Source organism: Microcaecilia unicolor, chromosome 6, assembly GCF_901765095.1.
Source record: "Microcaecilia unicolor chromosome 6, aMicUni1.1, whole genome shotgun sequence".
In the NCBI taxonomy this organism is placed as follows: domain Eukaryota; kingdom Metazoa; phylum Chordata; class Amphibia; order Gymnophiona; family Siphonopidae; genus Microcaecilia; species Microcaecilia unicolor.
In genome coordinates this window covers 222,927,038-222,939,828 of record NC_044036.1, presented here as the reverse complement: position 1 = coordinate 222,939,828, position 12,791 = coordinate 222,927,038, and the positions used below count along the sequence as shown (strand labels likewise).

The following is a 12,791-nucleotide window of genomic DNA, read 5'->3' as shown; positions in this document are numbered from 1 at the left end:
AAACAAAACAAACAAACCTAATTTAGAGTAGACAGCCTTTTTCCCTATTGCTCTCATGGAAAATAGTAATATCTACGGTTAGCACATGTATTTTATTCTTTTTATCCATCTTCAAAACGTATTTCTCCTGCTGCAATCAGCTAGGTGCTGTATATGAATTAAAAAAATAGATATATAAATATTTCTAGGCTGTATTCCAAACCTAATGTTGGCAATATTCTGCATAGCATATTTTATTTTATTTATTACATTTGTACCCCACGCTTTCCCGCTCATCACAGGCTCAATGCGGCTTACATAGTAACAAGAGAATACAATCTATAGTATCAAAATCAACAAAGGAGGTATGTGATAGGACAAATAAACAAGGAGTAAATGGGATAAAAGAGGTATGAGTGAAAGGATAGGGTTAAGTAAGGAGGTGGAGCAATAAAGGAGAAGTTGAGGAAGAGTATGGAGGGTAAGAGATAATATCTGAGTCATTGTTATTAATGTTTAGATGAACCGGTAAGTAGATGGGTTGCTTATGTTTGCTTATGGTAGGTCAAGTCGTTCGGGTAAACCTGTTTGAATAGATGGGTTTTCAATAGTTTCCTAAAGGGAAGATATTCCCTAATTGACCGAATGTATCTGAGTAGAGCATTCCAGAGTTGGGATCCCAGGTAAGGGAAGTTAGATGCATGGTAGGTTTTGTATTTTAGTCCTTTGCAATTGGGAAGGTGCAGGTTAAGGTATGATCGTGAAGATGTAGACATGTTTCTGGTCGGAAGATTTAATAGATTGACCATGTAACTTGGTGATACTCCAAGGATGATTTTGTGGATTAGTGTGATGGCCTTAAAGTTGACTCATTCTCTAATAGGGAGCCAATGAAGTTTCATATAGAGGGGTGTTGAGCTTTCGAATCTAGGCTTCCCATAAATAAGTCTAGCTGCCATGTTCTGGGCGGTCTGAAGTTTTTTCATGATTTGGTCCTTACATCCAATGAAGATACTGTTACAGTAATCAGCGTGGGTGAGTACCATGGATTGTACCAAGTTGCGGAAGGTATTCAAGGGGAGAAAAGGTTTCACACGTTTCAACATCCACATCATATTAAACATTTTCTTTGTGATGGATGTTGCGTGGTCTTCAAGGGATAGGTATTTATCCAATGTAACTCCAAGGACTTTCAGGTTGTTGGATATGGCTGTATAGAGAGAGGTGTGACCAGCAGAAGAAAGGGAGTGTTGATGCCCCTGTATAAGTCGTTGGTGAGGCCCCATCTGGAGTATTGTGTTCAGTTTTGGAGGCCGTATCTTGCTAAGGATGTAAAAAGAATCGAAGCGGTGCAAAGAAAAGCTACGAGAATGGTATGGGATTTGCGTAACAAGACGTATGAGGAGAGACTTGCTGACCTGAACATGTATACCCTGGAGGAAAGGAGAAACAGGGGTGATATGATACAAATATTTGAAAGGTATTAATCCGCAAACGAACCTTTTCCGGAGATACGAAGGCGGTAGAACGAGAGGACATGAAATGAGATTGAAGGGGGGCAGACTCAAGAAAAATGTCAGGAAGTATTTCTTCACGGAGAGAGTGGTGGATGCTTGGAATGCGCTCCCGCGGGAGGTGGTGGAGATGAAAACGGTAACGGAATTCAAACATGTGTGGGATAAACATAAAGGAATCCTGTTCAGAAGGAATGGATCCTCAGGAGCTTAACCGAGATTGGATAGCAGAGCCGGTAGTGGGAGGTGGGGCTGGAGGTTGGGAGGCGGGAATAGTGCTGGGCAGACTTATACGGTCTGTGCCAGAGCCGGTGGTTGGGAGGCGGGGCTGGTGGTTGGGACGCGGGGATAGTACTGGGCAGACTTACACGGTCTGTGCCCTGAAGAGCATAGGTACAAATCAAAGTAGGGTATACACAAAAAGTAGCACACATGAGTTGTCTTGTTGAGCAGACTGGATGGACCGTGCAGGTCTTTTTCTGCCGTCTACTATGTTACTATGTTCATTTTGAAGTGTTGGCCCAAGAAGTTAAGATATTCATACCATTGGTTATTTTGTCAGAAATTTCTGCCAGGTTAGATTTGAAGGGAATAAATATGAGCCTCAACTATATTATACCACACTATTTGCATTATATCTTACAGAAATTACTTTAGGTATGGTACAGATTCAGCTTCTAGTTGGTTTGTGCTATTTATTACTTCACTGTCCACTGTTTTTGCAGCAGCTGCATTACTTAGCTAAGGGTATTCATTACCACTCCTGTATTTGGTGTACTGCAGCTGTGGCAGCATAGCAGCCAGCTTTATGGCTTGGTAGCAATATCTGGATAAAAGTGGTAGTTCTGGCAACAGCTTATGTGGCAGAGCTATTGTGATGCCTGTAAAACATAGTAACATAGTAGATGACGGCATAAAAAGACCTGGACAGTCCATCCAGTCTGCCCAAGAAGATAAATTCATGTGCTACTTTTTTTATTTGTACTGTCCTCTTCAGGGCACAGACCATATAAGTCTGGCCAGCCCTATCCCCGCCTCCCAACCACCAACCCCGCCTCCCACCACCAGCTCTGATACAGACCATATAAGTCAGCACTATCCCTGCCTCCCACCACCGGCTCTGGCACAGATCGTATAAGTCTGCCCAGCACTAGTCCCACCTCCCAACCACCAGCCCCGGCACAGACCGTATAAGTCTGCCCAGCACTAGCCCCGCCTCCCAACCACCTCCCAACGAACCGCAGTGGATGCAAAGATATGCCATCTACTACTATGCTGCCTTAATTGAATTTAATTTTGTCTTTTTGCACACTGCCTTGTGATTTAGTTCAGGACTGTAGATGGTATTAAACTAACAAAGTAACAAAGATGAGGGCTGAAGTTTCAGATATCTGCTGGCAGAACCATGGGGAACAAGTTGACTATCAGGCTTATTTTCGAAAGAGAAGGGTACCCATCTTTTGACACAAATCGTAAGATGGGTGTCCTTCTCACAGGGTCGCTCAAATCGACATAATTGAAATCCAATTTTGGGCGTCCTCAACTGCTTTCCTTCGGGGGAGCGACCATAGTTCACGGGGGCGTGTCGGAGGCGTAGCGAAGTCAGGACTGGGGCGTGCCTAACACATGGGCGTCCTCGACTGGTAATGGAAAAAAAAAGGCGTCCCTGACAAACATTTGGACGACTTTACCTGGTCCTTTTTTTCTTACGACCAAGCCACAAAAATGTGCCCTAAATGACCAGATAACCACCGGAGGGAATCGGGGATGACCTCCCCTTACTCCCCCAGTGGTCACTAGCCCCCTCCCACCCTCAAAAATGTTTTTAAAAATATTTTTTCCAGCCTGTATTCCAGCCCCTTGTGGTGGTAAATGTGAGCCCTCCAAAACTCACCAGAAACTCACTGTACCCACATGTAGGTTCCCTCCTTCACCCATAAGGGCTATGGTAGTGGTGTATAGTAGTGGGTTTTGGGGGGTCAGCACACAAGGTAAGGGAGCTATACACCTGGGAGCAATTTATGAAGTCCACTGCAGTGCCCGGTTGGTGTCTTGGCATGTCAGGTGGACCAGTGCGCTACGAATGCTGGCTCCTCCCACAACCAAAGGGCTTGGATTTGGTCATTTCTGAGATGAGCGTCCTCGGTTTCCATTATCGCCAAAAATCGGGGACGACCATCTCTATGGACGACCATCTTTAAGGTCGACCTAAATTTCGCGATTTGGGCGTCCCCAACCATATTATCGAAACAAAAGATGGACGCCCAACTTGTTTCGATATTACGGGTTTCCCCACCCCTTCGCCAGGATGTCCTGCGAGGACATCCTCAGAAAAACGTGGACGCCCCTTTCGATTATGCCCCTCCATGCCATATGTAGTAGCAATGCCCTGTTGTTTAAATATTCTGGTCAGCCATTCTGCCATGGATCCAAGCCATAAACAAGTATTTACTTCCAGCATATTCTTTTTTTTTTTTTTTTTTTTTTTCTTGTTTGTTTGTTCAGGAGCCTATTTGAAAGGCAAATTGCTATGCAAATGAAAAAAAAATTCTGATCATGAGCTCTTTTAGTAGCAATTAGATGTGTAATTGAAAGTTAGAAGAATGGTCTAAAGTTTAAATTTTAACTGCCAATATAAAGAAGTGCAGAGTGATGCACTTGGGCAGTAGAAATCCAAAGGAGCTGAATGTGACAGGGGTTGAGAGACTGATATGGACCTGGAAAATAACCTTGGGGTGTTACTGTCTGAGGATGTCAGTGTGGTAAAACAATGTAACAAAATGGTGGCCATAGCCAGAAGGATACTAGAGATATGACTAGCAGAAGAAAGGAGATATTAACGTCCCTATACAAGTTGTTGGTGAGGCTCCACTTGGAATTTAGTTTAGGAAACCATATCTTGTAAAGGATATAAAAGACTTGAAATGGTTTTAGAGCAAGGTGACAAAAATGGTATGGGGTTTGTGCCAAAGATGTGTTTCAGATTTGAATAAAGACTTGGGTTAGGTGAGCAAAATTCTCTGTAGTTGAATTTGAAAAATTGAATCTGCTGTAGTCCAAAATTGTTGTAACATACTTTGAACACATTTGTTGGAAAGGTACGATATAAGCAAATGATGATAATGAATTTGATTGCGTAATTGTACATGATTTTTGACCATGCTGACTTACAATTGTAGTATTTCTGAGTGGACCTCTTATTTTTCTTAAGAGTTTGCCAAATAGGGCTTTTTTATTTTCTTAGGGTAGGGGAATAGGAATGATTTGGTTTAGCTCTGTTCTGCATGATATTCTTTTCTGAGATGCTACCCATCTTGTTACATTGGAGCTGTGGGTTTATGTGCTCTCATCTTATGGATCTCTGTTTCCTGCAGTACTAAATAAAATATTAGAAATAATAACAAAACATTATGATCCTACTTTTCCCCTTGTGGACTATAGACCTGAGGCTCTTTTTCTATATAGACACAGAATAGGAGAAAAGGTGTAGTAAATCAGGTCCAATGGCATTTGGATTACTGTAATTCTTTATTTTCAGATCTCAAAGGGATATTGTGCAACTTCATTTAATACCAAATACTGCAATAAGGGCTACTTGTACTAAGCGATGGTAAGCCCAACATGGGCTTACTTCTCGCTATACAGGAAGTACCACTGCAGCAGCTTGGCGGTACTTCCCACCCCTAGCACACCTTCATTTCCGGTGCTTCAAAAATGTATTTATTTGTTGTAGTGTCGGAGTGTACCCGGTGGTAATCCGATTACTGCCGTGTTAACGCTGGAGCCCTTACCGCCACCTCAATGGGTGGTGGTAAGGCCCCCCCCCACCCTCCAAAATGGCCATGTGGCGATTTCTTTACTTGCCGCACAGCCATTTCCTACAGGAAGGCGAGACTTCCCTTTTACGAGCTGCGGTAAAAGGGGGCCTCGGCGTGCATGTAAAACACGTGGCAGTGCTGGCCCCCTTTTGCCGCAGTTTGGTAAAAGGTGCCCTAAAACTTTTATTGGGGGGGGGGGGGGGGTTGAGGAAATTTGATCATGTGACTCTATTTTTGAAGGCTTCAGTTGCTGGCTTTTTAAAGGCTTGAAACCTCTTTGCTGACAAGAGGCTGCTCAAAGCGTATGGTTTTTGGACAGCCTTTAACCTAGACTCTTAGTTTGTTTTTCCCTTGGTTTTCCCTTTGATTTTCATCCAGCAGCGAGTATAGAGCTATGTGCCAGGGTCTGGAGCTCTGATAACTCAGCAGTGTCGTGTTTAGTTTTTAATATTATAATGTCCCGTGTTTACTTTGTGTGTTATTTTCTTTTATAATGGTTGACGTTCCTTTCTATGGTTGTTTTAATTTTATGATTCTCTTTAATGTACCCCCGCGTAAATGGTTGTCCCTAAGCAGGTTAAAATAACCTTGAACCTATTATAACCATAGTCTTTACTAGGATGGATGACTGGTTCATGGAAACTTGAATAAACAACTTTTGCAGACTGGATTTCTTTGAAGTCTCCCTTTGCTTTCAAGAGAAAAAGTGACAAAGAGGGCATTTAATAGATTTTGTTAAAACTAAGGTACTGATTTTGAATACTTAAGTGAATTGTAATTTACAGAACTATCTTGCATTTTGTGGTGTATTATCTCAGAAGGTCATGAACTAGACATGGTTTTTCTGGCACCTTACTACCTAAGGGTCCAATAGTTAGTGCATGGCTTCTAGACTGAGAAATATCTTTACAGGTGAATTTTTAAAATTTCACTATTTTAGTTTAAATTTGTATTTGAATATATCTTGTTTAATTTTTTTTCAGTGAGTTAAAGGGATAGAGTCCCATGATCAATAGAAAGTTATCATGAGCTGTGGTATTTTATCCTCACAGCTCAGACGGTGCTTCTCATGAACCCCTTATCCTGACTGATGGTAGCTAAAGTCAGATTAATTTACCTCACTTTAATGGCTATATTGTTAAATGTTTCTGTTTCAGGGTGTTGAATACTATAAAAATCTGTTAATGGAAAAAGAAACTCTTCTGGCTGATCTACATATAGACAACATGGCTAAAGATACAGAAATCCATAAATTGTCGGCAGTGATGAAAAAGAGAGATCAAGAACTTAGTGATTTACAGCAGGAGAAGGAAAGGCTGGAGAAAGAACTGGATGAGGTACAACAGCAGAAGAGCAGAAGCGACAAAAGAATTAATGTTCGTAAAAATTTTATTCTTTGTTACTTGATTGCTTACATACTAGAACAAAGCCCTTCTCAAAATGATATAATACTCCAAGATTGCTCCTTGACTGAACCCCATCCACCCATGTCAGGAACTTTGCCTCACCTGACTTCCAAATCTCTTGCTTTACTTACCCCTCCCCCTTTAAAGTCAGTTTATACCGAGGAGCTAATACCTATTCTGATGCAGCATTGCAGGTGGTGCATCTCTGCTGTGGCAGTAGAGAGACGTGGAGGGGGATAATCGAACGGGGGCACCCAGTTCTAAGGAAGGGGCGGGGCATCCCGTATTATCGAAACAAGATGGGCATCTATCTTTCGTTTCAATAATACGGTTGGGGATGCCCAAATCTCCACATTTAGGTCGACCTAAATGTTGAGATGGGCGACCTTAGAGATGTGCGACCTCGGTTTTCGCCGATAATGGAAACCGAGGACGCCCATAGTGCACTGGTCCCCCTGACGTGCCAGGACACCAACCGGGCACCCTAGGGGGCACTGCAGTGGACTTCACAAATTGCTCCCAGGTGCATAGCTCCCTTACCTTGTGTGCTGAGCCCCCCAAAACCACTCCCCACAACTGTACACCACTACCATAGGGGGGCACCTACATGTAGGTACTGTGAGTTTCTGGTGGGTTTTGGAGGGCTCACATTTACCACCACAAGTGTAACAGGTAGGGGGGGGGGGATGGGCCTGCCTGCCTGAAGTGCACTGCAGTACCCACTAAAAACTGCTCCAGGGGCCTGCATACTGCTGTGATGGAGCTGGGTATGACATTTGAGGCTAGCATTAGAGGCTGGCAAAAAATGTTTTTACATTTTTTTTTTGTTGTTGGGAGGGGGTTGGTGACCACTGGGGGAGTAAGGGGAGGTCATCCCTGATTCCCTCCGATGGTCATCTGGTCAGTTTGGGCACCTTTTCGAGGCTTGGTCGTGAAAAAAAATGGACCAAGTAAAGTCGGCCAAATGCTCATCAGGGACGCCCTTCTTTTTTCCATTATCGGCCGAGGACACTCATCTCTTAAGCACGCCTTAGGTACGCTGCCGACACGCCCCCAGGAACTTTGGTCGTCCCTGCGACGGAATGCAGTTGAGGGTGCCCAAAATCTGCTTTCGATTATGCCGATTTGGGCGACCCTGAGAGACGGAGGCCCATCTCCCTATTTGTGTCGAAAGATGGGTGCCCTTCTCTTTCGAAAATGCCCCTGATAGTAATATGAAACAAGTGTGCTTTTAATTTGTTCCAAAATTGCAGAGAATCTTTGTCATTCGTATCTCAGTGGAAAGTGCATTGGGGATCAGCTGCTGAAAATGCATGGGAATGTGTTACTAGAACATAAGGGTAGCCATACTAGATCAGACCAGTGGTCCATCTAGCCCAGTATCCTGTTTTCCAAATAGTGGCCAAGCCAGGTCAAAAGTACCTGGCAGAAACACAAATTGTGGTTACACTCCATACTACAAATCCCAGGCAAGCAGTTGCCTTTAAGGCCCTTGAAGGTGGGACTTCTAGTCCATATTGATTTGAGCACAGTGGACACGCTGGTTCATATTACTGGGTCAAAGTAACTAATTCTGTCTTATTTTACCATTCAAACGTTTGAAGATTAGACATAAGTTTTTAAATATGGCACAAAACCTTATGGGTAGCCATTGTAATTCCTGCATTTTAAGTGAAATGTGTTCTGTGTTTCATATATTGCAATCACATTATGCCTGTCTTGGGAGGTCTAGAGTGGTTTAAGGTGCTTTATGAATGCTTCAGCCATTGATGCTGGCACTCCTGCGCATGCTCAGTTCATGAACTGAGCATGCGCAGGAGTGCCAGTGTCAGTGGCTGAAGCACGCTGGTGAGTTCCTCACTGTTCAAGCAGCATGAAGCTTGGAATTCGAGCCTTCGGCAGTGGACCACTTCAGCTGGTGGAGCTTTGCCATCCCTCCTGTCGGGGGGAGACCTGAGAGGAAATGTGTGGCCTAGGGGAGATCTAAGAATAAATGTGTAGCCTAGGGGTGCCATGAACCGAGAAAGTTTGGGAACCACCAACACCTTTTTTTTTTTTTGCATTCAGATTTAGATATCATGTATATGAGCACCATTTGAACTCTATAGATCATTCCTCCTACTGTCTACTCTCTTAAGGATCTCTATTATATTGCAGAGAGTAAAAGTTTCTTTGTCTTTTTTCAAATAACAATGTTACTTGTGAACATATTTAACAGAACTGAACCCTGAGCCATTTGTGTTTTCTTTTCTCAGAGTAAATTCCATTTAGCAGTGTTTGTCTCTTATGTGGCAGATGTGAAGTATAGTTTGCTAGAAGAAAAGTCTTCCTCTTCATCTCTTTAATGACCCGATAGTGGTAGATTAGTGGTTTTCAACCCAGTCTTTCAGACACATTCGAACAATCGGGTTATCGGGACAGCATTTTCTCTATTCCTTGTAGCACTATTTCACACAGGTTGACTTGAATCTAGCTGTGAAGATACACAGTATGGGCAGGTGATTGACCTGTGAAGACCTAAACATATGTGTTGGCACATAGGGAATAATCACATTTCCAATAAAAGCTGGTACTGATAGATGAATGGCTCAATAAGAGTTAGAATTTTATAATGTACACAGTATTTTCTCCGAGGACAAGCAGGCTTCCCCCATCTGGCTTGTAAATCTGTAGGTTAAGGTGAGGCTGATAGTTTGTGTTGTAGGCGGAGCAGTTAAACCACATGGTCTTTACTGACTCCTGCCTAAAGGATGCACACAGAAAAGAATTGCTCTGGCTTAATTCTGGCTTAATTCTGCATTTATATCTTTATATCTTTCCTGTTTTTGTTACATACTCTGCTAAAATTGTGATTTGCATGTCCCAATCCTTAGAGCTGTACACCTGGACATTTCTTCTGGTAAATTTAAGTGCAGCTCTTCAGATAGGTTACAGCGGAGACATTCCTATAGTCTTAAGCTTAAGCCCACCCACCCCAAGACGGACACTTCATAAATAACTTCCCCAAATACACTACTTATCACAAATTAACTCCACCCATATTACAACTGTCTCTGAAAAGAAAACCCCTCATTATCACAGGAATCCCCAGTCTTCTACTCACCAGCTAAGGATTACTGCTCTAATAATAAGAATCTCAGCCAACAGATCCATAGGCCGCTGTTCTCACTATATCACACCTGTTCATACCCATTTCAACCAATCAGGATGACTTTTATTCTCTGTAATAATTGTGGTGCTTTAGTTTCAAGACCAATTATCTGGAGACTTAAGGCTTGTCCTATCTGTCTGCAACTCACTAGATTAAAACACGAGCTCAGTAAAGTAAAACAGGAACTAGATGCACTTAAAGCAGCATCTAGGACCGCACAATATCATACTGCACAGAATCATACCAAATTATCACCACTACCACAAAGGATAAAACCACTTAAAAATAGATGGATCACTGTAGGCTCAGGCAGACTTCGTTATGTGACAAGAAAACATCCGACCTCACAAGTGTTACCCCTACAAAATTCTTTTACTCCATTACAGCACTGTGATGTTCTTGAAAACAGAACGGAAGCCAAAGAAAAAATAATAAAAGTGGAACAAAAAGATATGAAGGTACCCAAAGAGAAAAGAACCCCCCAAATCACTAATGTTGAAACGCATACCAGTAAATGTAGATGGAAAGCGATGACCACAAATGCTCGCAGTCTAAGCAATAAAGTTCATGACCTTCAGGCAGACTTGGATGTTGTTGCAATCACAGAGACGTGGCTAAATGGTTCCCATGAATGGGATGCAAACATACCAGGCTATAATCTATTTAGGAAGGATAGAGAGGGTCGTAAAGGTGGCGGAGTAGCTCTGTATGTGAGGAATGATATCACTGCGACTGAAATGACAGGGACCTGGGGAAAGGAAGAAGCGATATGGATCACCTTAAAAAGAGATGATAGAACCTTTGTCCACGTGGGTGTTGTCTACAGACCTCTGACACAATTGGAGGAATTAGATAAAGACCTGATCGCAGATATTCAAAAGTTGGGAAGCAAGAGAGAGGTGCTGTTGCTGGGAGATTTCAATCTGCCGGATGTAGATTGGAAGGTTCAGTCTGCGTAATCGGAAAGAAGTAGAGGGATCGTGGATGCTTTCCAAAGTGTTTTGCTCAGACAAATGGTGATGGAACCCACGAGGGAGGGAGCGACACTGGATCTGGTGCTCACAAATGGGGATAGAGTGTCAAATATCCGAGTGGGTGCCCACCTGGGCAGCAATGACCATCAAACGGTTTGGTTTGATATTACAGCTAAAGTGGAGAGCGGCCACTCAAAACTCAAAGTCCTGGATTTCAAGCGTGCTGACTTTAGTAAAATGGGAGAATACCTGAGGAAGGAGCTGATGGGCTGGGAGGAAGTATGAGAAGTGGAAGGACAGTGGTCCAGGCTGAAAGAAGCTATAAATAGGGTCACGAACCTTTATGTAAGGAAAGTAAATAAAAGCAAGAGAGAAAGGAAACCGATATGGTTCTCCAAGCAAGTGGTTGAGAAAATAAAGGCTAAAGAGATGGCGTTCCAGAAATACAGAAAAACTCAAGAAAAGGAACACATGGAGAAATACCGGATGAAACTGAAAGAAGCCAAGAGAGAGATACGACTGGCAAAAGCGCAAGCGGAAGAACAAATGGCTAGAAATGTAAGGAGGGGTGACAAAAATTTCTTCAGGTATATTAGTGAAAGTAGAATGACTAAAAAGGGAATTGTGAGACTAAAAGATACTGTGAACCGCTATGTGGATAATGATGAAGAAAAAGCAAATTTGCTAAATAGATACTTCTGTTCTGTTTTCACAGAAGAAAATCCTGGAGAAGGACCGCGATGGACTGGAAAAAGTACAAATGAGATTGAAGTGGATAGAGCACCGTTCATGGAAGAGAGTGTGTATGAACTACTTGAAAAGCTAAAGGTGGACAAAGCCATGGGACCGGATGGGATCCACCCTAGGATATTGAGGGAGCTCAGAGAGGTTCTGGCGGGTCCTCTTAAAGATTTGTTTAATATATCCTTGCAGACAGGAGAGGTTCCGAGGGATTGGAGAACCGTGGATGTGGTCCCTCTTCACAAAAGTGGTGATAGGGAAGAAGCTGGAAACTACAGGCCGGTAAGCCTCACTTCGGTTATTGGAAAAGTAATGGAAGCGATGCTGAAGGAAAGGATAGTAAATTTCCTGGAAGCCAATAAGTTGCAAGATCCGAGACAACAGGGTTTTACCAAAGGGAAATCGTGCCAAACGAATCTCATTGAGTTCTTTGATTGGGTGACAGGAGAATTGAATCAGGGACGAGCTATGGAAGTAATCTACTTAGATTTCAGCAAAGCTTTTGACACGGTTCCCCACAGGAGGCTCTTAAATAAACTGGATGGTCTGAAGATAGGACCCGAAGTGGTGAACTGGATTAGGAACTGGTTGACAGACAGACACCAGAGGGTAGGTGAGTAGTGGAGTGCCTCAAGGATCAGTGCTGGGGCCGATTCTGTTCAATATATTTGTGAATGACATTGCCGAAGGGTTAGAAGGTAAAGTTTGCCTATTTGCGGATGATACTAAGATCTGTAACAGAGTGGACACCCCGGAAGGAGTGGAAAACATGAAAAAGGACCTACAGAAGCTAGAAGAATGGTCTAAGGTTTGGCAATTAAAATTCAGTGCGAAGAAATGCAAAGTGATGCACTTAGGGAGTAGAAATCCACGGGAGACGTATGTGTTAGGCGGTGAGAGTCTGATATGTACGGACAGGGAGAGGGATCTTGGGGTGATAGTATCTGAGGATTTGAAGGCGACGAAACAGTGTGACAAGGCGGTGGCCGTAGCTAGAAGGTTGTTAAGCTGTATAGAGAGAGGTGTGACCAGCAGAAGAAAGGGGGTGTTGATGCCCCTGTATAAGTCGTTGGTGAGGCCCCACCTGGAGTATTGTGTTCAGTTCTGGAGGCTGTATCTTGTTAAGGATGTAAATAGAATTGAAGCGGTGCAAAGAAAAGCTACGAGAATGGTATGGGATTTGCGTTACAAGACGTATGAGGAGAGAC

The 12,791-nt window shown here is 43.1% G+C and overlaps 1 protein-coding gene across 1 annotated transcript in view; it reads left to right on the top strand.

Annotated features, from left to right (window-relative positions):
* Positions 1 to 12,791, top strand: part of LOC115472221 (CDK5 regulatory subunit-associated protein 2-like) — a gene marked incomplete in the record, with an annotated part of 793,551 nt that overhangs the window by 501,278 nt on the left and 279,482 nt on the right. Inside the window, 1 exon segment of the mRNA XM_030206415.1 lies at positions 6,469 to 6,648. Coding sequence (XP_030062275.1) covers positions 6,469 to 6,648 — 180 coding nt within the window.